The sequence below is a fragment of the Lepisma saccharinum genome, chromosome 3 (assembly GCF_977018435.1).
Source record: "Lepisma saccharinum chromosome 3, izLepSacc3.1, whole genome shotgun sequence".
Taxonomy (NCBI): domain Eukaryota; kingdom Metazoa; phylum Arthropoda; class Insecta; order Zygentoma; family Lepismatidae; genus Lepisma; species Lepisma saccharinum.
In genome coordinates this window covers 117,345,930-117,373,332 of record NC_139231.1, presented here as the reverse complement: position 1 = coordinate 117,373,332, position 27,403 = coordinate 117,345,930, and the positions used below count along the sequence as shown (strand labels likewise).

Genomic DNA, 27,403 nt, shown 5'->3' with positions numbered 1-27,403 from the left:
TTCTGAATATAAGTCTGACATTCTCTCTCTCTAAAACTTGAAACATTTCTAGGATAGACTCCCAGAAGCTCTCACCTGCTCGAAGTGAGTAGGTATGTAAGGAGGGGGTGCTAGCAAAATATATGCATAGCATTCCCAAGCATTTTCATTGTCACCATGTTGAACATAGGAGCAGCCCTTCAGTTAGCTCTAAGGTGCAACCAAACATCGCCTGGTAACACTGTTAAGCCTTGTTTCCATGTTAATAAACCATTAAGATTCTGACCAAGGCAAAATTTAGTATAAAAAAATAATTTATTGTGAATCTTCGTCTGAAGGAGACCCTGTTTTTACGTTTTTAGTGTATATTTTTTATACAGGGAGTCCATAAAGTCCTGCAAAAAACTAAAACTCTATAACTTGAAAACTATTAAGTTTATTAACAAAATATTTTGTGTGTACTTAGAGCAAGGTTCAAAGTTTATTTCCTGCCTGTTAGGTTCATCGCCAAACCTCCAATTGTGCACCATTCACGTCCAAACACTGTTGCAGTCCTTTTGTGAAACCGAGAATTGCGTGCTGACGGTGCTCTCCTGGCATATTCAGAATCACATCTCTTATTTTTTTTCTTTTAGGTCATCCAGATTAGCTGGTTTCTGTGAATACACCTCGGTCTTTACATGTCCCCACAACCAATAATCGCAAGATGTTAAGTCTGGTGATCTTGCAGGCCAAGGTGTGGGCCCTCTTCGGCCAATCCATCTACCTGGAAATTGTTCGTAAAGAACTGCATTCTCATGTCACAGTCTTCGTCTTTCAGATCGTGTACAAATTTTAACGGGCCTTCACCTTCTTGCGTACGATCTTGTGTAATGTTGACTTCGGTATTCCCAGTTCCAGTGGTCTTCGTTTCAGCGATTTCATTGGACTCCGATGCACGCTGTCCTGCACTGACTGAATCACATCGTCACTCGATCCTGGCCTTCCACTGCGTGGCAAATCTGACAGACTTTCCGTTGCCTTGAACTTTTCATATCATCTCTTGATACTTGAATTTGCTGGGGGTAGTTTCCCATATGTTGTCTGGAACATTCTCTGCACTGAAACACAAGATTTTAACTCTGCAAATCACAGAACACACTGTGCCTTTTCCTGGATGGACGCCATCTTAAGTCACATGATCACGTGATTACCAGTGCAAGCGTCACTGAGCAGTGTGGGCAGAACAAAACTTTAAACTTCCACCCTTCTCACCCAAAAAATGTGTATTGTTAAACCCAACAGCTAAAAAGTTATAGAGTTTTAGTTTTTTGCAGGACTTTATGGACTCCCTGTACAATAAATTTTGCCTTGGTCAGCATTTTAGTGGTTTACAAACATCCCCATCTAACAATTTCCACTTCAAGCGCTTTGCACTCAAAGTTCAACTTACCAGAACAGATACCCTGAATATGCAAAAATATAAGGATACCCTTACACAGAACCACTGAGTGGCACATTGTGGCATATTTCATAAGCATATGCTAGATCCTGTAGTAGAATATGATGCTTCACACCAGGCAGGAGCTCAAGTGTCATGTTTATGGAGCATGATGAATAGTCTACAAATGTGTCACTTGGTGGAGCCACCATCCAGCCAGCATAAAGTGGTGTGTCCTACTATAGGATCTAGTGTATGCTCATGAAATACATAACTGAGTGAATGAAGAGACTAATATTTTTCCAGAATATATTCAATGACAGTGCTGTTAGCTCTTATAATAGCTCGGAAATCTTTCTAGAACTCGCTTGGCCTTTAACTAAGATGATCCTCATAATTTGTCACCATAAAATTTTCAATGTGCATATTATTGAATATATTGGTTACATTTTATTGTTAAATCTAGAGTTTTGTTTTCAAGGTGTGTTTCAAGATTTGATGGTGTTATGTGATCTTTTGGTGAATTGTAGGAAATTATATTTACCAAAAAGGGTTGTATGAATATGTATTATGTGTTTCTTATTAAGATTTACATTTTGTAACTACATCTTGACCTCTTTGTTATTTTTTTTTTCTGAGGGACATGCTTGTTACTTTAAAAATATTGTTTTATTGTCAATTTAAGTACAAATGAAGGTCTTTGGTGTAAAAAATGGAAAGTGACATTTTGGTTACTTTTGAGTTACAAAGTAAAATGTGCCATCCTTCAATTTTCTAGTGAAATTGCCATGTCATACAATTTGCATTGGACTTAGTGAAGTCTCCTGAAATTGGTAAACACAGTGCGAAAACAATTTATCTACAGTACACAGGGTGGCGACAGACCTGGAAAACCTGGAAAACCGGGAAAAGTCAGGGAATTTGAGGTGTCAAAAAAAGTCAGGGAAATGTCAGGGAATTTCGTCTTCATTGACTTCGAACACTCTTTTGACGAAAATTGTTATAACACATGCACTATGGGAGCAATCTACTTCGGATAACTTTTGTTTTGCAGCTAAAACATCAGCGCATGCAACGGTGTACAATTTAGAACACCAGACCGAGGATGGGGGGCTTTGGGGGGCACGTCCCCCGAATTTCAATGGAAAAAACAAAAATATGTAGTGTGCCCCCTCTTCTCCCGCTATTTTGGGGAGAAGGCGCGAACTTTAGTATTCTCTTCAAAGAATGGTCATTTCTCAAGAGAATGAAACATGTTTTATGTTCTTGGGTGAAATACAAGTTGCATAATAAGCCAAAATGTGAATTCTTTTTTTTACGAAAAATAGGTAATTTGCATTTTTGGAGGATAATTGTTATAACTCGGGCACTAAGGGAGCAATCTACTTCGGATATGTTTTGTTTTGCAGATAAAACATCATAGCATGCCACCGTGTACAATTCAGAACGCCGAACCGAGGAAGGGGAGTTTGGGGGGTTTCGACCCCCGAATTTCAATGGAAAAAAACAAAAATCTGGAGTTTGCTATATTCTTTTCAAAGAATGGACATTTCTCAAGAGAATGAAACATGTTTCATGTTCTTGGGTGCCATACAAGTTGAATAATAATCAAAATGTGAAAGTTTTTTACGAAAAATAGGTAATTTGCATTTTTGGAGGAAAATTGTTATAACTTGGGCACTATGGGAGCAATCTACTTCGGATAAGTTTTGTTTTGCAGCTAAAACATCAGAGCATGCAACCGTGTACAATTCAGAACGCCGAACCGAGGAAGGGGGGTTTGGGGGCGCGACCACCGAATTTCAATGGAAAAAACATGAAAATCTGGAGTTTACCTCCTCTTCTCCCGCTATTTTGGGGAGAAGGCGCAAACCTTAGTATTCTCTTCAAAGAATGGACGTTTCCAAACAGATTGAAACATGTTTCATGTTCCTGGGTGCCATACAAGTTGAATAATGAGCCAAAATGTGAAACTCTGTTCGGAAATGTGGCATGGATATGTTGCGGAGAGGGGGGAGGTTTGGTCATCAATATGAATTTCCCAGGCTTGCTACAGACCTGTGTCAGAGTTTCCACCCAAACATAAGAGTATGAAGGTCCAAAAAGCACATTCATTTCGTAATGAGCACCATGATACCATATGGTTGGTATCATCGGAGGAGTAAAGGTTAAGCCTCTCAATATTAGGTGCAAAATGCATTGAATTATCATTTTTTTCTTGTCCGTATGGGAGTAGTAAGGGGACTTGTCAACAGATGGAGGGGATAAGAGCGGGTGGCGCCGTCCGATAGTTGTCGAACGTCGTAGTAAGGCATTTTGTTGGGCAAACTGAAGGAACATGGAAACAAATATGTTCCATTGATACATACGATTTTTGTCGAATGTCGCCACCTGACAAAGTATCTCACTACAACATGCGACAGAAATTGCATGGACTGCAACATCCAACAAAAATCGCATGCATAAACAAGAAGAGTTTTAGTCTGCATATATGCTGCTGGAATTTTATTACTCTTCTGGCTCACTTCACCGTATTGAATGTAGCAGTGCTTACGAAGGCTTTCTTTTATCATCCTGACGTATTACTGGTTTCGCACAAGTTAACATACGTTTACAATGACATTGCAATATTCTTAGATATCAAGAAGAATCCAACCAAACGATTGAATACTATCATGAAAAAGTGAAACATAAATCTGCATTGGTGAACGTTTTAAAAATTGGCAAGTGCATGCTCCCAACCTCAAATTTACTGCAGCACTAGTATTGCAATGAAATTAACGCCACTCTCTGTCCTGTCTGTTTAATCTCGTGAGAGATGGTCTTAAATCTCTCACTGACTGAAGTTAATGTCCAATATTATGAAATAAAATACTAATAATAAATACGTAAATATTTTAATATCATATTTACTCGAATCATTCAATCATAACAGCAAATCACTTCCTTCAAGAATTGACTTTTCTCTGCCATCCCTGCTAAATTTTCACTTTCCATCTACTGATTTATACGAGGGGTGGCCAGAAAGTAATTTCCAATTAGATGGTACATTGATTTTTCGCAAACGCCAGAACCGTGAAAAATGGTAATTGCTGCGAAATTATGTTTAGGAATGTGCAGTGATATCTGGACACTTTGTTCGCCCGTTCAAAATATCGAAATAATGCGAATTGTTGGCGTTTTTGGCGATTTTTTTTAAAGAAATGTCCTAAAACAACGAAAAATTCCATGAAATCCAACATCCTTGTCTTTTCTAGACCATGTTTGTGTACATAGAACATGCAAGTTTTCCAACATTTTACTCAAGAGTAAACTATAGAGTTATAGTACGTACGTGGAATAATTCCGACAGCCACATTAAATCATTTATTTCCCACGATTTTTTCAACTTCTATCAATACCATTTGCATCACAGAGCAAGGTGGCATGGTTCTAACAGGAGATCGACTGCGTATCTACCGTCACACGGGAGCCACATCTTCGTATTTGTCGCAAGATATATGTTTTGTATTACCAAGCTAAGTGCACACTATGCGAGAGACCCGGGGTCGATCCCCTGCGGGGGAGAACCGGAATGTTTTCCACCTATTCAAACTGCTCCGGCGGCCACCCAGCATCATATGAAACTGGTACCTTGAGGAAACTTTGAGGGATAAAGGTAGCCAGGAGTGTGGTGCTGATCACACCACCCCCACCTTCAGCCGTGATCAAGAAAGTGTGGGGCCCTAACTCCACACCAAAATTCCATTATCTAAAATCCTTACCTTAAAATTAATAAAGGTAAAAAAGGTAAAGTGCTCCCCTGTGCTTAGCACCACGCTATGAAGGCGTATAGGGGGTGTGGGAATAACGCCCCACACTTTCTTGATCCGGTCGTGAGTGGGGGTGATGTGATCAGCATGGTAGTCAGACGTGTTACCGACTGAGCCACCGTGGCCATTAATTTATTAAAATTAATAAAGGGGTATGGAAAATAACTTTCCCAAAATAACTTTCAAGATATCAAACTCTCGCGAAGAGGCGTAAGCCATGTGACTTACAATTTGAAAGGGTAGTTTAAAAACACCATGAAGGTAAAATTTCAAATATTTGCCAGAAAATGCGCTAAAATGAAAATGTGAATTTTGGGAAAAATAACACCGTATAGTAAAAAATAAAAGATAAGAAAATACACCAATTTGAAAAAAAAATAACAAAATATCAAGGTCCCTACCGATTAGGCATAAATAAAACAAGAATATCAGTTGTAATTTATTGCATTAGTAACAGTGAGTCCTAACCTAATTTTCGACATAATTACCACCGTTGTTCTGTCATTTGTCGTAGCATGGCACTAAATTTTGTATGCCCATGGTATATGTGTCTGACAGCAAAGACTGGAACTATCTCTACCGCAGTGTAGTTGTCAAATCCTTGCCTTGCCAGAAACCTCTTCAGTTAAACAAAGAGATGAAAGTCGGTAAATTCAAGGCCAGGGCTGTACAGGGAGTGGTCTAAGATCTCTCACCTGAAGTGATGCAAAGGGCCCGTGTGTACTCCGCTGTTAGGGGTTAGTGCACATTCGATTGGCCTTCAGTGAATTGTCTGCACCATCGTCTGACCATACTATCACTCACGATGTCCGGTCTGCACAACTCACACGATTGCTGGTGGCTCTGTGCCAAATTCTGAGCGTGCAATGTAGGCTACATCACAGTCGGTGGGAGACTTTATGAGAGCTGCAATCTTTAACCTAGAACTGTCCTAAACCTGCTGCATTGCAACTGTACCAGATTACAGCTACATGCCACTTCTTCCTGCCTTCATTGTGTGTGTGTGTGTGTGTCGCTCTCCGACCACTAGTGCTGCGTATTGGAGCTTTTTTCAGGATGCCCCTCGTATATGAACTTTCAGAAGCTTTTATTATTAGAGTGTTCCTGTTTTAATGTGTTGGTTAGCTAAATCAGGTACCTATACAATGCAATTCTATAAATTTCTTGCGTTAAATTTCTAATACTTACATACCCTTTTCGTCAGCATTAATGGTATAACTGCATGTTGTCAGTTTCACAGCACTTCACTTGGATATACGTACTGAAGCAAAAATCCCATCGATAATGTAAGGAAATATGACACTTTCTTTTGTTTGATTCAGTTGTTTCACTTATATGCAAGAGTTAAGTTGTTTGCTGTACAGAGAAGAGAGAAGTAGCTTTATGCATTGAAAAATGAGTCCGCATTCATAGTTTTTGCAAGCAGAGGGTTCCAAACCTCAGTGGAAATATCAAGATATAATACCGAGAATGTATAAGGAGAATGATAAATTACAAATTGTATTTCTTAATCAATCACTCTTCACTCTTATCTCATTTAGTCGTAACTTTAAAAATAATCAAGTATTTTATTTTAAACTTACTGTGTATGACAAAATTCCATAATCCTTCCTTAGTTCGTGAATTTTAATAATTTTCCAAATTCCAAATTCACTATTTTGGAGTTTGAATTCAAATCATAGAGAATAGAGAAATTAAGTCAATTTCATAGAAGATGATATTGGTACTTAGCAAAACCATACGTGGATCTGTATGAGTTTATTATTTCCATTTGCAAAAAACATCGATTTAGTTTAGTTTGTAATTGTCAGGGAAAAATTTAAATTTTGTCCTGGAAAACCTGGAAAAGTCAGGGAATTTCATTTCTGCATGTTTGTAGCCACCCTGAGTACAGTTTCTAATAACCTTTTTTCTTAATGAACTCAGAAATGACCAAAATATCACTAACCATGTTTTACACCCGATCCCTTCAAATAATATTAGCTTGCAAACATTGCAACACATCACTTTTATTGGGACTGGTAAATTAAATATATTGTGAGAAGAAAATATTTAATCCAGATGTGTAAAATCTGGGCTTTACTATATTTATCACACAATTACTGCACTGTATATTTATCTGCAATTGTTTTTTTTTTTTTCTTTTAGCAAGAAACATTCCAACCTAGCAAATTTAAAAGCACTCTCGAGGTGGATGAACCAACAACAAAAATTTACAGATTTCATGGTTTTATTGTTCATGAATCTGGAGAAAGAGTTCCTATTGATAAGGAGAATCTACTACTACGGGAGTGCATGCTCAAAAACACAGACTTTGTGGAGGGAATTGTGGTTTATGCAGGTACTGAAATAATTTTCTATGTTTATTATTATTATGACTTTTATTTTATTTGGTTCAAATTTTGAATTATTGTAGGAATTTGTTCTTATTTAATTTTGTAATCTATCTATCTCTTTCTCTCTCTCTCTCTCTTTTTTTCCTATCTTTCTTTATTTTCTAATTACAGTATTTGGGATAAAATGTAAACAATCTTGTATCCGCTTGCCATATTGAAGTCCAGACCTAGTGTACAAAACCATACATGAGCTGCATTCATGAACGCAGTTAACATTGTATAGGTAAAGTTTCATATTTCCACATTGTTTTCCTTGTTCAATTAATTTCAAATCACCACTGCCATCATTAGCACAGGTTGGGTCATCTAGGATGGAGAGATGCCACAATCTTCGTTAATAAATGCAGTGGTGCTTTGAAATTAGTCTGATAACAACAAGAACAGCAACATGGGAATACAAACTTTACCTTGAATGTACCAAGGGTGTAGTGAAACTTTACACATGAAAATATCAGATCTACATTCAGTCAGTACAAATGAGCATGGTATTTACAAAAGTACGTGTTTTAGAATACTTGAAAGAAAAATTAAAACAAGAGGAGAAATGGCACTTTCTAGCATCCTGGGCTCGGGCTTTCAGTATCATAAACGTGGGCCTTGAAATATTGCATGCATTACTTTATGCAATGCATTTGCATGAATTTCGAATTTATTGAATTCTTTATATTAAAATGATCTTTAGATACATCATGCATTTTACAAGGAGAACTCTTGGTTTTGGAAGAAAGTGATTGTGAAATTTCTGCTACAAAAAAGTTCATCTTTGTACATAATTACATGACCAGGGTGGCGACAGACCTGGAAAATCTGGAAAACCGGGAAAAGTCAGGGAATTTGAGGTGTCAAAAAAGTCAGGGAAATGTCAGGGAATTTCGTCTTGATTGACTTTTTTAATTTTTTTTATTTATTTATTTATTTAAAGATATCGTTATGGAACTCTGCATGGGAACAGGAAATCTCGTTCGTAAGATTCGGCCTCAGCTTTTAGGCCCCTTTTATGCGCAACACAACCACGGCGCCAGAAACCAGTGATGGCAGGAGGAGAGAGAGAGAGAAATTTCTCTCGTTCTGGCTTCTCGGCGGGAATTTTAAATACGAACACTCTTTGTAGGAAAATTGTTAAAACTCTGGCACTATGGGAGCAATCTACTTCGGATAACTTTTGTTTTGCAGCTAAAACATCAGCGCATGTGTAAAATTAAGAACGCCGAACGGAGAAAGGGGGTTTGTGTGGGGGGCGCGAACCTCGAATTTCAATGGGAAAAAAACATAATAATCTGGAGTTTGCCCCTCTTCTCCCACTATTTTGGAGAGAAGCCGCGAACTTCAGTATTCTCTTCAAAGAATGGATATTTCTCAAGAGAATGAAACATGTTTCATGTTCTTGGGTGCCATACAAGTTGAATAATAAGCCAAAATGTGATTTTTACGAAAAATAGGTAATTTGCATTTTTGGAGGAAAATTGTTATAACTCGGACACTATGGGAGCAATCTACTTCGGATCAGTTTTGTTTTTCAGCTAAAACATCATAGCATGCAAACGTGTACAATTCAGAACGCCGGACCGAGGAAGGGGGTTTGGGGGCACAACCCCCGAATTTCAATGAAAAAAACAAAAATCTGGAGTTTGCCCCTTCTTCTCCCGCTATTTTGGGGAGATTGCGTGAACTTTAGTTTTATTTTCAAAGAATGGACATTTCTCAAGAGATCTTAACATGTTTCATGTTCTTGGGTGCCATACAAGTTGAATAATAAGCCAAAATGGGATTTTTTTTTACGAAAAATAGTAATTTCCATTTTCGAGGAAAATTGTTATAACTCTGCTACTATGGGAGCAATCTACTTCGGATAAGTTTTGTTTTGCAGCTAGAACATCAGAGCATGCAACCGTGTACAATTCAGAACGCCGGACCAAGGAAGAGGGGCTTGGGGGGCGACCCCCGAATTTCAATGAAAAAACTCACAAAAATCTGGAGTTTGACCCCTCTTCTCCCGCTATTTTGGGGAGAAGGCGCAAACCTTAGTATTCCCTTCAAAGAATGGACGTTTCCAAAGAGAGTGAAACATGTTTCATGTTCCTGGGTGCCATACAAGTTGAATAATGAGCCAAAATGTGAAACTCTGTTCGGAAATGTGGCATGGATATGTTGCGGAGAGGGAGGAGGTTGGTCATCAATATGAATTTCCCAGGCTTGCTCCAGAACTGTGTCAGATCGTATGGGAGTAGTAAAGGGACTTGTAAACAGATGGAGGGGATACGAGCGGGTGGGGCCGTCCGATAGTTGTCGGAAGTCGTCGTAGTAAGGCATTTTGTTGGTCAAACTGAAGGAACATGGAAACAAGTAGGTTCCATTGATACATACAATTTTTGTCGAATATCGCCAACCGACAAAGTACCTCACTACAACATGCGACAGAAATTGCATGGACTGCAACATCCAACAAAAATCGCATGCATAAACAAGAAGAGCTTTAGACTGCAAATATGCTGCTCGAATTTTGTTACTCTTCTGGCTCACTTCACGTTATGTAATGTAGCAGTGCTTATGAAGGTTTTCTTTCATCATCCTGACGTATTACTGGTTTCGCACAAGTTAACATATGTTTACAATGACATTGCACTATTCTTAGGTAACAAAAAGAATCCAACCAAATGGGATATATATTGAATAGCCACGAAAAAGTGAAACATAAAATCTGCATTGTTGAACGTTATAAAAATTGGCAAGTGCATGCTCCCAACTTCAAATTTACTGCAACACTAGTATTGCAATGAAATTAACGCCACACTCTGTCCTGTCTGTTTAAACTCGTGAGAGATGGTCATTAATCTCTCACTGAGTAAGGTTAATGTCCAATATTATGAAATAAAATACTAATAATAAATACATAAATATTTTAATATTTTATTTACTCAAATCATTCAATCATAAAAGCAAATCACTTTCTTCAAGAATTGACTTCTCTTTCAGCCCTGCTAAATTTTCACTTTCCATCTACTGATTTATACGAGGGGTGGCCAAAAAGTAATTTCCAATTAGTAGGGACATTGATTTTTCGCAAACGCCCAAACCGTGAAAAATTGTAATTTTTCGCCCGTTCGAAATATCGAAATAATACGAATTTGGCATAAAATGCGAATTATTGGCGTTTTTAGCGATTTTTTTAAAAAGAAATGTCCTAAAACAACGAAAAATTCCATGAAATCCAACATTCTTGTATTTTCTAGGCCATGTTTGTGTACATAGAACATGCAAGGTTTCCAACATTTTACTCAAGAGTAAACTATAGTGTTATACGTACATGGAATAATTCCAACAGCCACATTAAATCATGTATTTCCCACGATTTTTTCAACTTCTATCAAAACCATTTGCATCACAGATCAAAGTGGCAGGGTTCTAACAGGAGATCGAGTGCGTATCTACCGTCACACGGGAGCCACATCTTCGTATTTGTTGCACGAGATATGTTATGAATTACCAAGCTAAGTGCGCACATCGGCATTTGTCGAGCGAGTAATAATGGAGCTCAGTCATTAGGGCGTCTGACTACTATGCGAGAGACCCGGGGTCGATCCCCTGTGGGGGAGAACCGGGATGTTTTCCACCTATTCAAACTGTTCCGGCGCCCATCCAGCATCATATGAAGCTGGTACCTTGAGGAAACTTGGAGGGATAAAGGTAGCCAGGAGCGTGGTGCTGATCACATCACCCCTACCTTCAGCCGTGATCAAGTAAGTGTGGGGCTCTAACTCCACACCCCTACTATACACCTTCATGGAAAAGTGCAGGGGAGCACTTGACTTTTACTTCCTCAAAAATCTGTTCCAACATATCAAACCGTCACAAGAATACGTAGACCATGGGACCTACAATTTAAAATAATAGTTTAAAACCACAATGGAGTATTACGTTTCGATATATTTGGCAGATAAATGTTCTAAAACAAAAACGGGAATTTTGAAAAACGTAACACTAACAAGTCAAAAAAAGATAATGCCAATTTTTGGTGCCATAATATATCGGTATCTGTCACGTGAGATTGATTGATTTTAATTTTTTGGGTGCGTCGCCACTTATGGTCATTATACACCCTTAAGTATAAACGGGGAGAATTCCTTTATCTAAAATCCTTACCTTAAAATTAAAAAAAGAGGTATGGAAAATAACTTTTCCAAAATAACTTTCAACATATCAAACTCTCACGAAGAGGCATAAGCCATGTGAGTTACAATTTGAAATAGTAGTTTAAAAACACCATGAAGGTATAATTTCAGATATTTGCCAGAAAATGCGCTAAAATGAAAATGTGAATTTTGGGGAAAATAACACCGTATAGTAAAAAACAAAAAATAAGAAAATAAACCAATTTTTAAAAAAATAACAAAATATCAAGGTCCCTACCGATTAGGCATAAATAAAACAAGAATATCAGTTGTAATTTATTGCATTAGTAACAGTGAGTCCCTAACCTAATTTTCGGCATAATCACCACCATTGTTCTGGCATGTGTCGTAGCATGGCACTAAATTTTTGTATGCCCATGGTATATGTGTCTGACAGCAAAGACTGGAACTATCTCTACCGCAGTGTAGCTGTCAAATCCTTGCCCTGCCAGAAACCTCTTCAGTTAAGCGAAGAGATGAAAGTCTGTACATTCAAGGCCAGGACTGTACAGGTAGTGGTCCAAGATCTCTCACCTGAAGTGATGCAAAGGGCCCGTGTGTACTCAGCTGTATGGGGTTGTGCACATTCGATTGGCCTTCAGTGAATTGTCTGCACCATCGTCTGACCATACTATCACTCACGACGTCCGGTCTGCACACCTCACACGATTGCTGGTGGCTCTGTGCCAAATTCTGAGCGTGCAATGTAGGCTACATCGCAGTCGGTGGGAGACTGTAGGAGAGCTGCAATCTTCAACCTAGAACTGTCCTAAAACGGCTGCATTGCAACTGTACCAGATTACAGTTACATGCCACTTCTTCCTGCCTGCATGTGTGTGTGTCGCTGTCCGACCACTAGTGCTGCGTATAGGCACCATTGGAGCTTTTTCAGGATTCCCCTCGTATATGAACTTTCAGAAGCTTTTATTATTAGAGTGTTCCTGTTTCAATGTGTGGTTAGCTAAATCAGATACCTATAGAATGCAATTCTATAAAATCCTTGCGTTAAATTTCTAATACCTACATACCTTTTTCGTCAGCAATAATGGTATATCTGCATGTTGTCAGTTGCACAGTACTTCAATTGGATATACTGTACTGAAGCAGAAATCCCATTGATAATGTAAGGAAATATGACACTTTATTTTGTTCGATTCAATTGTTTCACTTATATGCAAGAGTTAAGTTGTTTGCTTTACAGAGAAGAGAGAAGTTGCTTTATGCATTGAAAATGAGGCCGCACTCATGGTTCTTGCAAGCAGAGGGTTCCAAACCTCAGTGGAAATATCAACATATAATACCGAGAATGTATAAGGAGACTGATAAATTACAAATTGTATTTCTTAACCATTCACTCTTCACTCTTATCCCATTTAGTTGTAACTTTAAAAATAATCAAGTATTTTATTTTAAACTTACTGCGTATGACAAAATTCCGTAATCCTTCCCACTGCTTGTGAATTGTAATAATTTTCCAAATTCACTATTTTGCAGTTTGAATTCAAATCATAGAGAATAGAGAAATTAAGTCAATTTCATAGAAGATAATATTGGTACTTAACAAAACCATACGTGGATCTGTGTGAGTTTATTATTTCTATTTGCAAAAACATCGATTTAGTTTAGTTTGTAATTGTCAGGGAAAAATGTAAATTTTGTCCTGGAAAACCTGGAAAAGTCAGGGAATTTCATTTCTGCTTATTTGTAGCCACCCTGATGACACCAAGCTTCAAAATAATAAAAATAAAATAATGGATGGCCGCGGTGGCTCAGTCGGTAACGTATCTGACTACCATGCTAAAGGTCCCCCCGGCCGGTTCAAATCTGGAAACTTTTCTAACGATGGAAGCGGCCCCGGCACCCACCCAGCGTCGAATAACATGGGTACCTGGGGGAAACCCTGGGGGGTAAAGGTGGTCAGGGGCGTGATGCTGATCACATCACCCCCACTCACGACCCGATCAAGAAATTGTGGGGCGTTACCCCCACACCCCCTATATGCCTTCATGGCGTGTTGCTATGCACAGGGGAGCACTTTACCTTATATATATAACTGAAACCACACAATTTAACCGTAACTATACATATGATTTCGATCCATTGTGCAGACAGTAAAAAATGCAGGCTTGACCAGGACTCAAACCTATGTCCCTGCCATCCTGGTAGAGATCAATTTTCACACACATGAAATGACATAATATAAAAATTAGACAGGACCAGGAATGACTCAATACAATCACAGTTGATTGAGCAGTGGGATGGTGTATCAGACCCCTAGCGTGAACTCCTAGGCAATTAAACCTGCATTTCTCGTTAGGCTTCTACAATTAATTATGTAGCTGATGTGAAGTTAACAGGTCATTACATTATTAAGACACAACCATTTTCCTTGCTCAGAAATCCTACTGGATTGTTTATCACAAGTTTTGAAATTGACATATACAATAAGCTAATGCAGTAGGTACTCAGTTATGTATTCATATTTTTTTCCCAGAGGAAAGTGTAAAAAAAAGTGTTTTTTTCTCTCTCTCTGTCTCGTAAATATTAGACTTACATAATGTTTTTGTGATTTTAGGTCATGAAACGAAGGCAATGCTGAACAACGGAGGTCCTCGCTACAAACGGTCTACTCTTGAACGCCAAATGAATCTTGATATCATCTGGTGTGTTGTGATTCTTGTGGTGCTTTGTATTGTTGGTGCTGTTGGGTGCAAGATATGGTTGTCTTCCTTTCCCAAGAATGTGCCTGTGCCTTTTATTCCTGATATAGATGATTCATCTACAGAAGCTTTTCTATCATTTTGGACATTTATAATTATTCTTCAGGTATGTGCTAAAATATAAATTTTATGGCATAGGCATTTTAAGATTCAGAATATTTTAGGTTTCCACCTAGTTGTAAAAATTCCACATTTGGTCCATTTTCATAAAAAAATAGTTGACTTTGTTTTGTTTATTTTATTTTTTTATAAATAAATATTTTCCCATGAGACGTTTAATCATACAGAAACTTCTTGTTTCAGTTCTTTAAAGATCTTTTTTTTTTCAATTCATAAGGTCATTTGGAACTACCTACATGTTGGATAATGTGAATTTAATATCTGAACTATTTGCACACTAAAAAAAGGAAAAATATCGAAAAAAATAAAAAATAACAGTAACAAACATATATTTTGTTCATCGATTTGGTTGGAAATTTCACCCTGGTCATGAAAAACAAAGGTGGCTGTATAAATAAAATATCTGATCAGTGTTGGTATTACGTCAACTGTAATATTCAATTATAGTTGATTATGCTATTTTGATGCCCACTTACCCGATATCTATAATGTCAGTGGATAACAATTACATTGTTGATTTGAGTAACATTTATATTTATATCAAGTTTCAAGAATTTAATTGCAATCTATTTGTTTACAAGCATGAAAGAATTATGTCAGAATTAACATTTGAAATGGTTTGCTTTGTTGTCTTACAGCATTTTTTCAACAAATATCTTTGCTGACTAATATTTTATTGTCTCCTAACTTACCTACATTTATGTATATATATATATATATTTTTCAGGTCATGATTCCATTGTCACTGTATGTAACTATTGAAATGACAAAACTAATCCAAGCATATCATATTCACAATGATGTCAATTTGTTTGATGCAGAACGTAACAAACGAATTGAATGTCGGGCATTAAACATTACTGAAGAATTAGGCCAGGTGAGTGTGTACATTATTTGCCTCTTTTTGTTTCTTATAATGCATTTTTTTTATTTTTTACTAAATGAACCAACACTGACATGTCAGGTGTGAGAAATCTCACTCAGGGCATGGATGTTTTTTCTCTACCCATTTCATTCATAAATTCATCATTTGTTCTCATTCTCACAGTTAACCTAAAGGAGTAGAAGAGCCACCTAAGAAATTGAAATATAAATAAATACTAAACAATTTAGATACACTGATACTGATGGAATGCTGATTTAAACTTTACTGTGCATTTAAGGATTTCATGCTTTGATATGACTTAATATTGCTTCTTAAGTATTTTAAGAGTCTGTGATAGCCATGTTTTACCATTTGTGAGGCATTTGTGATTTGCTCTAGTATGCATTTTACAGTGAAAAGATAATAGTATTAGAATTCCTTGTCATATACGACCTTCGAGCAATCACTAACTTTCACTGAGAAGCAATAACTTTTATTGTAATAATAATTTTATTTTCACACTGCTATTGAAAGAAAATACTTTTAATACGTTTCATAAGAAACATAAGAAAATGTGCACTTAGTTTCTATATTTTTGATATATGTGTGTTTTGATATATGTATGTTTTTATATTTTGTTTCAGATACAATATATTTTCTCAGATAAAACCGGAACTCTTACAGAAAACAAGATGATTTTTCGAAGGTGCACAATAGGAGGAATTGATTATAATCACCCACCTGCAGAAAACATACAAGTAAGATTTTTTTTTAAACTAAAATATTTAATTTTAGTGAAGAAATTACAATTGAGTTGGTGTTTTAAGTCCACTTTATGCACAGTAAAGCTAATCGGGACTGGACGTACAGTTTAAAGTGGGATTCAAACCACTGTGTGTCTCCACCAGGTATCGAACCCGGGTTCTTGATTAGAACACGATGACGCTACCACTGCACCATCAGGGAGGCCCTGAAGAAAGTACAAGACAGACTAAACGCTTTCCTAGGATCAAAGTGTTTCAAGTGTTGAAGCATTAGATGAATTTGGAATCGAATACAGATGTTATTCTGAATGTACTGAAATTTTAATACTCACGTTTTTAATTCTTTATATGTTATTGAAATAATGGTTTCACATTTAATCTTGTAGCTTTATACTGTTGCAAAAATTTGAAAATTCTTTGTTCTATTTAATTAAACAAGTACCAAAAGGAGTGTTCACTTCTTACATAGGGTTACCAGATCGCTGTAAGGGAAACGTAGGACATGCTGTCCCAAAATGTAGGACACAAAACATTCTCAATAAATAATACATATTTCTATGGAGCACATTAGAAAGTAGTTGAAAAATTACACTTTTCAGATTTAAAAAAATGAATTCTTAATGAATTTTTAAATGCAAAATTTCAAGACTTGCAATCATACTAATCAATGCACCTCTTACTACATGATTTAAGTGGTACTTCTCTGAGGAGACAATTTTTATCAAAATTTTAGATTTAGTCAAACTATATTTATGTTAGAGTGGACAGTCAAACTCTTTGAAATTATAGGGACCAGTAACAGACATTTTACAGACTTTATGAAAAAATAATTTCTCTCGTTAGTCTGTTGGGCTGATGGTAATAAAAGTACTCTCTGAACATTTGAATTATGACCTGTAATGTTAAACAAATATTCAGCAATTACCGTAGTTTAAAATTCGAGAAGTTTCATCTTGGGTAGTCTTTAGTTCAATAACAGGGTGTCTACCAAAATAACACATCCAGAATTCTGGACTTTTCTGGACCTTTCTCTCGTCTTTCTTAACGTTTATTTATCCGACCCCTACTTAGGTAAAATTGGAAATTAGTAATGAAGAAAATAAATATTTATTTATTGAAAACCCCTACCAAAGGTCCAGTTAAGATGAAAACTGAAGCTGAATTTAAGAAGAGAATTAGATCTGCTTTCTCGTATTAATGCATCCTGAAATGTGTTTGGCAGATGAGCAAGGCTTTGGCATCTAAACTCAAGCCAGTATAATCTTATGTGGGGCTTGTGACGGTTGTCCCTATATATTTCTGACTGTCCCTTCATCCATCTTACTTTACCGCCATTCATTATCATTTTTGCAATTAACCATAGGGACAGTAAAAAGTTAAGTAAAATAAACTAAATCAACCAATCCGTCATTATGATAGTAGAAATTCTTGACCACAAGAATAATTTATTGTCTTTGTATTGATTTGTTTACTTTTTCTTGACTACCATGACTTTCTTGACTGGTAGACACCCTGAATAATATGTTCTCTATACCCCTGCTTTACAATCAAATTATATTGAATAAGAATGGCAACACCTTGTTCCATCAGTATAATCCCTAAGGCAAGAGATTCTGCTCAGGCATTGAACAGTGAAGTTATCAGAAAGTGGTCCCAAAACTTTGTTCATTAAGTGCTTCCGTTTTTCCGTATTTTTAATAGCAGGACAAACTTTTTGTCTTTTTGGGCAATGACTGAATCAAAATAAATTTCACCATTGAGTTTGGAAGCGCAGTCCATAGACTTGTAACTTGCATGATTTTTTTCTGTTACCTACTTTTCCTAATTAATATTATGTGATGCTCAAAATGTAGGACATTTATGATATTTTTCAAATTCCTCCCGGATGCCGGACATAAGGCTAAAATGTAGGACCTGTCTGGGAAAATCCAGACGTCTAGTAGCCCTATTCTTACAAGATAATCAAGAGAGATGAATAGACCTTCTTGCCCATACTTAAATGAAAAAGTGCTCAGTTAAGTTTAGCCTGTTCCTTTTCGTTTTTTTAAAAATTGACTTTAACCTTTTGGCGCCCAAGGCTATTTTCACATGTAAGCCCCTCGGTACCGAGCCGATTTTGAGCAAAATGCAGAGTTTCAATTAAATGAGTGTAGATCGGAGACTAATTGCCCTAGAGAGATGAGTGATATACCGTTGTACGCGGAATGAACCAGAGATTCAGACTATATGAAATTTTTGCAAATTTGGCGTATATGTGGTGGGGGGAGGGGGCTAACTCTCAAAATTCCAAAATTTTGGAAAAAAAATTTGGTTCCCCCACCCTCCCCCCAAGAAAAAAGTACATGACAGTGTCGACATGTGCATGGAAATGATCGCTGACATGTAAGGAACACAAAAATATTTGCATTATTATCATATGACCAATGTAACTTGAGTTATACCCCCAAAAGGAATGATCGGCATGCCACTGATTCAAGCTTCAAAAATGCAGCGGTACCTTGAAATGACTTTAGCTCAGAGACTATTTGCCCTGGAGATATGAACAATATACCGTTGTACGCAGAATGAATCACAGATTCAGACGATATATGATTTATGCACATTCGGCGCACATATGGAGGGGGAAAGGGGGAAATCCCCTGAATTTTTTTTTCAAAAAAATTGTGTTCCGCCCCCCGAAAAAAAGGATATCAAAAGTTCAAAATGCACATAGACATTTTCGCTGGAATGTAAGAAACTGAAAAATATTTGCATCATTGTCGTATGACCAATGTAACTTGAGTTGTACCCCGAAAAGGAATGGTGGGCACGCCACTGATTCAAGCTTCAAAATGCAGCGGTACCTTGAAATGACTATAGCTCAGAAAATGCCCTAGAGATATGAAAGATATACCGTTGTACGCAGAATGAATCAGAGATTCAGATGATATATAATTTATGCACATTCGGCGTACATATGGAGGGGGAAAGGGGGAAATCCCCTCAAAAATACTTTTCTTTAAAAAAAATGGTGTCCCCCCCCGAAAAAAGGTCAAAATGCACAAAATGCAAAACTTATGCAAATTTGGCGTATATATGGAGGGGGAAGGGAGAAAACCCCCAAAAATTATTTTAAAAAATTGTCACTTCACCCAAAAAATGTCCTCGCACTTGGGCACAAAACGACACCTACGCACAACATTCACGGACGAAAAGCTAGAACGCAGTGAAAAATGAGCGGCGATTCTTGTAGCTGCTTGAAATTCTATTTTTAGACAATGCAAGGTAACCCCTGTCACAACTCGTGGACACTTGTGCTTAAAAAACAAAGGTTTCCTTCAGCGTGCTTCGAAATTCCATTCTCACAACGCAGATTCAACAACCAGTCTTCTCCCTCCCTCACCCCGCACTCCCTGCATGCACCCTCACGGAAAACTTTCATTTTGACATCGGATACTGATAAACAAGTTTCCTTCGAATGCAGTTAACGGACGGGAGTGAAAAGCATTGCTTTTTATTCAGAATCAGCCATATCGAGTAGACGTACATCTTTTTCAAAATAGGCACCATTGACAGCTAAGCAAGCGTTCATACGCTCCTGCCACTTTGTGAATGTCTGAAAATTTGTCATTAGGTAACGAACTGAAGAAACTTGCGCTGCGGTGATAACTTCTTTGTTCGTCAATAAATGACGTAAAGGAGCCTTTAAAAGTGGATATAGCCAAAAGTCGCAGGGTGCAAGGTCCGGGCTGTATGCAGGCCTGAAAATCCCGTGCCGTATGCGGGCATGAATTCTCGTGGTGCAATATGAAGGAGTTTTTCAAATGCGGCATATTTTTTGCTACATGCTTGCGCAGAGTCTCAATGACTCCTTGGTAATACTGTGGCTCTACTCAGTCTGTCGGCATATGCCTGTTGAAACATTGCATATGTTTCCACAGCACTTTTCCCTAAACGCCAACAAAATTTTATGGCATGTCGCTGTTCATCTTGATTACTCATCGTGAAAGCAATGTTATACACAAAAACCTGGAGGAGTAAACGAAACACGTTCCACGTAAATCAACACAGCTGCTCACTAATGTGGTTTTGCAACATGTGACAACTTGCTACGGAAACAGAATGAGTCATCCTACACGACGTGACTAGTGCCGAAACCATAGGCAGTGTTACCAAGCCAGGAAAAAATCTGTCTCACCTTCTCTGAGACAGCCTTTGTATGTATAAGGTTTGTTTAATGAATTGATATTCGCAGATCTACTTATTGTATTAATTTTTTTTTTTTTTTTCAGGAATCGCATCTTCGTCCAGGTGTTCCTATGCCTCTTATTGTGAACACACGCCTGCAGGAGGATTTGTCTCATTTAGACATCAGGTTGTTAGTTGAAAATGGAAACACTAATATGAAATTCAGCTCCCAGTCTGACAGAATTCGTGATTTTCTTCTTGTGCTAGCTGTGTGCAACACTGTGGTTGTTGCTCGACATCCTCATCATGATGTGGTTAGTTTATCTTTTTAATTTTTTGTCCTACCTGAATTGTATTATGCATATTTTTGAGAGGCTTATAATTCCTACAAGATTTACTTTTATATGTATGAGTTTCTAGTATTGACCAATAATACATGGATTTCCATTTCTGTGCTATGTGCAGGCAAATCAGAGGATTTAGTAATGTTTCAATGTTGCAATGTAAGGTCAAATCGATTGTGAAATGTGAATGTTTCCATCAGAGTTACAAAAATTGAAAATTTTGGATTGAGAAATTGCGATTAGAATCCGTAAAAATAATGAAAAATGTTGATTCGCACAGGTACTGTATAAAATAGGAATTATTAAATGAAACTAAACAAAACCTACATAAATGTAATAACCAAACAGTGAAAGTGTAGCATATAAATACATAAATATATCAATAATAGATGAGTTTCTAAGTATGTTTAGGGATATAGTGTAGAACAGTTCAGCAGTATTTTTAGTTGTATTGTGAGAGTTATTAATATACTAAAAGGAAGTACTTTTTACTTGTATGTGAAACTTGTTTCTTTTTCATATTAATTTTGGTAGCCACTCCCACAAGGTCTCCTGCCATCCTGTCGAGAAAAATAACAGTTCCTTAAAAGGTGGTGACAGTGGCCACTGAAATAAATAGGAAGGGAGAAAGAATAGAAGACAGTTTTGCAGATTAATGAATACATTGTACTTCCTTTTCATATATTAATTTGCTGCCATGTCTTTCATTTTCCAAAACATGCATTTAACAGGAGAGCAAAAATATTTTGTTTCAGTTTTTACGTTTTCTGTCAGATACTATATTCCTTCGATACATTCAATAGGCCTGTGGGTGTTACAATATCATGTGCATAATGTACAAATTACACAATTTTTCATTTCAGTGTTATGGGGAAAAGGTGTGCTTTTAATGTATTTCTTAATTGTGAAAGAAACATTTTCAAGTGAACATGTATGTGTGCCTGTGTGTATCTACTGCTGTTAGTGTGAATGTATTTTATAATCATTATTGCAACATTGCAGATGAACACCAGTGGCTTGATAGAACCTGCAAACGTGTCACATGGTCGTCATGATTCGAAAAAGACAAATAGCTATGCACGCTTAGATGAGTCCAGGTCAGTGACTCCTTCACCACCTTTGGGCAAGGAAAGGAAACTTCGAGGCAAGCTGATCGATTTTTCGACTCACCGATCTCTCTCGCCTATCCATTCATCCACTGAAACGACACCCACCGAGTCGCCAGCCGTTCGTCCACGTTTGCTGCAGATCCCTGCTGCGATCAAACGCATATCTCAGCAGTCATCCTCCATGTATGAATCCGGTTCCCAGTCGACAACGCCAACACCTTCGCCATGCGAACTAAAACCTATTTTTGAGGCTGAGAGTCCGGATGAGCTGGCTCTTGTAGATGCAGCTTACAGTTACAACTGCCGCTTAATGAAAAGGACCCCCAACAGCATTACAGTTTCTGTACCAGGTAAGTAATGCTGCAGTTGTAGTTTCTAAAATAAACTCTTGTATTTGTCAGCCTCACTATGATTCAACCAAGTTACAAAGAAAACTTTTATCCATGGCAACATTTCAGAGCTAGTCTTGAGACTTTCATTAGGTGCATAATTTTACATATACAAGTGTAAGCATTTGACATGCATCAGAATGTTTAGAAAATATATCTGATTCATCAAAATACCGTATGTAATCATAGTGCAGGTGTCTCAGGTATCTTCTTTAACTCCATTGGGTCAGATTTTGCAAATGAAAAGCTTCTGAAATATCACCAGTTGTAACATGAAGGGTTGTGTTGTTTACAATATTAAATAGTGAAAGAAATGAATTAGTGTATGCATAACATCCTTCTTAATGCAACATCATTTAGTGTACATACACCATTATGGATGGACTGATTAGAAATTAATCCCAATATCAATAAAGTACCAATATAAATTTTAGATAACTGATATATTTATAATATCACATATAAAATTACAAACTTTCTTTGAAGACTGTCAATGGTTCATTCATGCTCTTAATTAATGGGTCAGAAGAAATGAGTTTGTTTTGAAAAATAAATTATATATTTAGACATTTACTTTGCAATCTTTTTTATATCCATAAAAATACAACTAAGTTACAAGCTATTTTTAGAAATATTTGATCGGTAAAATTACAGATAATTTTACCAATGAACTGTTGCACTAATATGCCTTTGTACTGATACTCTGTTAGTGTGTAGAGCACAGAACTTTTTTTGTGTGTGAATGCAAAAAATACTAGCATCAGTGTTGCCATCAATACTAATACTTAAAGAAAGTAAGTAGTATTTAAAATCTTAAAAATACAGGATTAGACTCTGGGAAAATATCAGTGATTAAATTCCAAGTGATATATTCTGATACGAATACACTGGTTTCCAGCTGGTAATTATACATCAGTTCAGCTCTAATTCTAATATTGTATTGAGACTAGGAAGAGGTAAAGTTTAGTATTGAAAATGTAAAATTGGGGTTCAACCATATAGCGATATTTTAGTGTCAGCTTTTGAGTGGACACATTTTAATTAGTTTTACCATTCAGACTTTTGTATAATAGACTTCTCGTTTGTTCTTTTACAGGTGAAGGTGTAATGGAGTTCAACATCCTTCAAATTTTGCCCTTTGATTCTTCCAGAAAATGTATGTCAATTGTTGTTGAAAATGCTGTCACTAAACAAAAGATTCTCTACTGTAAAGGGGCTGACTCAACAGTTTTGGCCTGTCTGGCACCTACAGGTTAGTTATGTTTGTAGCATATTCTGTTGTTGTCACCAGCTGTCATTTTTATAAATGAAGTTTAAAAGTAATAGGTTTGATGGATTAGCTTTCAACAAAACCACACATATTTTCACCACATCTAGTTTATTGTTACTGTATTTGCTTTCCTTACTTTCCTTCAAAACCAGCATGCCAAGCTGAATTCTACGTGAATTTTTATTCTCTATGCTTCACCTGAGTCATGCACCGTGGCCGTGAAGTCTAAGGTGTCATGTTTTGGGATCCGTCTAAGGGACGTGTGCCAGTTTGAATCTCCTGGGGGAAGTGTAACAACTTTTCTCCTGAGATTGTGGCCTGTGTATGGGACTGATGGTCACCCACCATCGTGAGGAAATTGGGGAGCTACGATTGGGTAGCGTAACTCTCTCATGGAAACCTACGACGACTACTGGGGGTTCATCGTGCTGACCACGTGTCACCCCATAACTAGTTGGATGATCTCCCACCTCAGCAGATGGGAGTGAGGCTGGCAGTCGGTAGGGAGGCCCTGGCCCTCACGGCCTGTTGCACCATGTTTTTTTTTATTTTTTTTATGTAGAATCCTTATGTATGTGGACATAAAAAATTCTCCTTTTTGATATTGTTATGGGTCACTTTGTAATTGCATTCTTTCTTGTTAGATGATTCTCAAATGCAGCAGGTGATTTTCCGCACTCAACAACAGTTGAATACTTATGCGAGGCAGGGGCTAAGGGTGTTGGTGATGGCAAAGAGGCTACTTACTGATGCAGAGTTCGAAGAATGGAGCGAGAACCACAAGAGAGCTGAGTTGGCATTGGAGCATCCTGAACGAAGTATAAGGGATTCATTTTGCAAGCTGGAAAGTAACTTAACACTACTTGGTGAGTATTACTGCTGTATCTTACTTTTATGATAAATGATACTGTACAAGTATATTACACTTCATTTTATTGGAATGCCTGGCACATACTAATTTTCTTCACAATATTCCAACTGTTTGTCTTCATTAAGTGCATAGTAACATAGATGCTAAAGTCTGGTATTGGACCAGGCAGAGGTTAGTTTTATTAATTTCTTCTTTGTTTCTCTCTTTTTACTTTGTAGTTGTGTTGTAATATCTCTTTAGATTTCTTGCTCATATGTCACTTATCAGCCACAGTCCTTTTCCCTTAAAGATCTGTTATGCCACAAAAATTGGTTTATTTCTATTTATACTTTGCTTAGTTTATGTTGCTTTTCTATCATGATTGTGAATAATGAGGTGATGAAATAGATTGGGGTGTAACTCAATATAATATAACTGTTTACCCAGAATTTGAAGCTAGAACCCCTCTACCTAGGAGGCTGGCAAAGTTTGATTTATGTTGTAATCTATCTTTATGCGACATTCTTATATTTGCATAATCACTATAGTTAATGTAAACAAAATAAAAAATGTGAAAAACAATTTTTTTAAACCTGTAATATTCCTGGATGTCTTAATTCCTGGCCATCCCTGAAGAAAGTATCAGAAACTGTTCCAAAACATCGGTAGATAGGTCTACAATTCAACCACATTTACACACACACTTTTCAGGTTTTTAGATGTACTTTATTCTGTTTAAAGTACCTTCGTAGAGTAGCATCGTAATGTAACCTTGCATTAGCCACACTTTAGTTATGTGAAGAACTTTGCAAGTGTAGTTATTTTTCAACATGTACCATTCTCAATATTTTTCCAGTATAGCACTCTTTCCTCTCATGTAGGTTCTACTGGTATTGAAGACCGTCTTCAAGATGGTGTACCTGAAACAATTGCAGCACTGATACAAGCAGGGGTTGTGTTGTGGGTGTTAACAGGTGATAAACCGGAGACTGCTATTAATGTTGCATACTCTGCTCGCTTATTTTCTACACACATGGAGCTGTTGAAGCTCGCAGCCAGATCTCGTGATGCAGCGGAGGACACAATAAAATTTTATTTAGCGGAGGCTGAGAGAGAAAATGGGCTGCTGCCAATGGCTGGCGATAGGGGTGATGGAAGAGTGAGGACGCCACCTGTTCTCTTCATGCGGCCACCGGGCTTAGTGTCTGTGAAGAAGAGGGCACTGGTAGTGGATGGGAAGACCCTTACGTAAGTAAAATCTTGATTTTTCCTTTCTTCCTTAATGATAGTTTGTGAAATACGGGAATTGATATTTTCAGTATGGTGTACATGGATGTTTGCAGGATTTTTCCCAGGGAGGAGCAAGCAAGGTATATTTTTTTCCAAATCATATTTACTCCATATTAGTGTTAACCCCTCAAAAACAGTCCTTCAGTTTGAAGTTTTCATGTTTCTGCAATGGCCTTACAATAACGAACATGTGTTACTGTGATTGAAATGAAATTATTTGTGTGAAATATATAATTTTATGTCAATGTACAATTTCAAAAGGCTCTCGTTGCTCCATCTCCTGGACATCCATAATGGTGTTTTTTATATGTTTAGAAAATGAAAATGTATTTCACATATGGGGTATTTGTCCTAGGCAGTGCTGTATTAGTGTTCTTACAGAAACTTTAAATGTTGATAAGAAAACACATAAATGTGCAGTTACATACTACCATGTTCACTTATCTATGCATGCAGGTTTTGTGGATGTGTGCACAAAAGTAATGATAAAATTTGTGGATATGAACTCGATATGCAAATAGAACTCGGAACTCTTATCCTAGAACACATGTAAGTGAATGGGAAGGGGTGCAGCTGGCATTGTACAGTTAAATAATTTTTCAGGTTTTTTTTAGTCTTCTGTACTGTAGTGTATAATACAAAAGTGTAGAGTTAAAATTATTTTTAAATTTGATTATGTATCACATTTCTGCCACATTGCATCATCTAAAGATATTGATTTGGAAGTTATGGGAAGGGATAAAGTATTCTTAGGAATGTACTCATTTTCCATGTAAAGTTTTCATGATCAATTTATTTCACTGAAGAAAGGCATACAAATTGATAGCACTTCAAACTTGACATCACAGTTCAATGTTACTTTTAGTATATGTAATGGTGATCACCAGATAGGGATGTGCCTAAGCCGATTTCAGATGTATGAAAATCGGCAGAAATTGATATCGGCAAAAATCCAATATTTAAACCGGTACAGATTATACTAGAGTTTTACCTTCTAATAAGTTTTATCTTCTAACTTTGTAAGATTTATTGAAAATTAGGTTATGATTCATCATTATTGTAGAGTTTTTGTAATAAAATTATTGCAAACTCTCATTCAGTACATTGCTGAACCAGGATCTGCTGTTGTATTGGAAATTCAAAAATGAGTATTCAAACCTGAAGCAAGTGCTGAGAAAATACTTGGGCATACCTGCTGGTGGCTGCGGTGGCTCAGTCGGTAACGCGTCTGACTACCATGCTCAAGGTCCCAGGTTCGATCCCCGGCCGGTTCAAATCCGGGAACTTTTCTAACGATGGAAGCGGCCCCGGCGCCCACCCAGCATCGAATAACATGGGTACCTGGGGGAAACCCTGAGGGGTAAAGGCGGTCAGGGGCGTGATATGACGCTCCAGGAGAACTGAGAACTCCAACCGGTATTATCCCTTACTTTGGAGGAAGCCCCCCCACAGGTCACTCTCGCAGCGCCTGAAAGCGCAGGTGGGAGGAAATTTGCCAGGGGAGATCAACTACCCCAAATAAAATATGACGTCAGAAACCCCATCTAAGTATAAGTAATTTTCGTATGACGCTCCAGGAGAACTGAGAACCCCAACCAGTATTTTTCCTTTGTTTTGGAGGAAGCCCCCCCACAGGTCACTCTGAATAAAATTTAAATTACCATAAATCCTTTACCACTTATGATATTTAATGTACTCTCAATGAGTTACAAACACACTGTACACAGTTCAACTATTAA

The 27,403-nt window shown here is 37.2% G+C and overlaps 1 protein-coding gene across 4 annotated transcripts in view; it reads left to right on the top strand.

Annotated features, from left to right (window-relative positions):
- LOC145985346 (phospholipid-transporting ATPase VD) overlaps positions 1 to 27,403 on the top strand; it is a 203,236-nt gene that overhangs the window by 138,005 nt on the left and 37,828 nt on the right. For all 4 annotated transcript variants that reach the window (XM_083119250.1, XM_083119251.1, XM_083119249.1 and 1 more), the window contains exons 4-12: positions 7,360 to 7,552; positions 14,352 to 14,602; positions 15,344 to 15,493; positions 16,126 to 16,239; positions 20,517 to 20,726; positions 21,759 to 22,215; positions 23,351 to 23,506; positions 24,169 to 24,390; positions 25,256 to 25,622. In XM_083119250.1, coding sequence (XP_082975376.1) covers positions 7,360 to 7,552; positions 14,352 to 14,602; positions 15,344 to 15,493; positions 16,126 to 16,239; positions 20,517 to 20,726; positions 21,759 to 22,215; positions 23,351 to 23,506; positions 24,169 to 24,390; positions 25,256 to 25,622 — 2,120 coding nt within the window. The remainder of the gene's footprint in view (positions 1 to 7,359; positions 7,553 to 14,351; positions 14,603 to 15,343; positions 15,494 to 16,125; positions 16,240 to 20,516; positions 20,727 to 21,758; positions 22,216 to 23,350; positions 23,507 to 24,168; positions 24,391 to 25,255; positions 25,623 to 27,403) is intronic.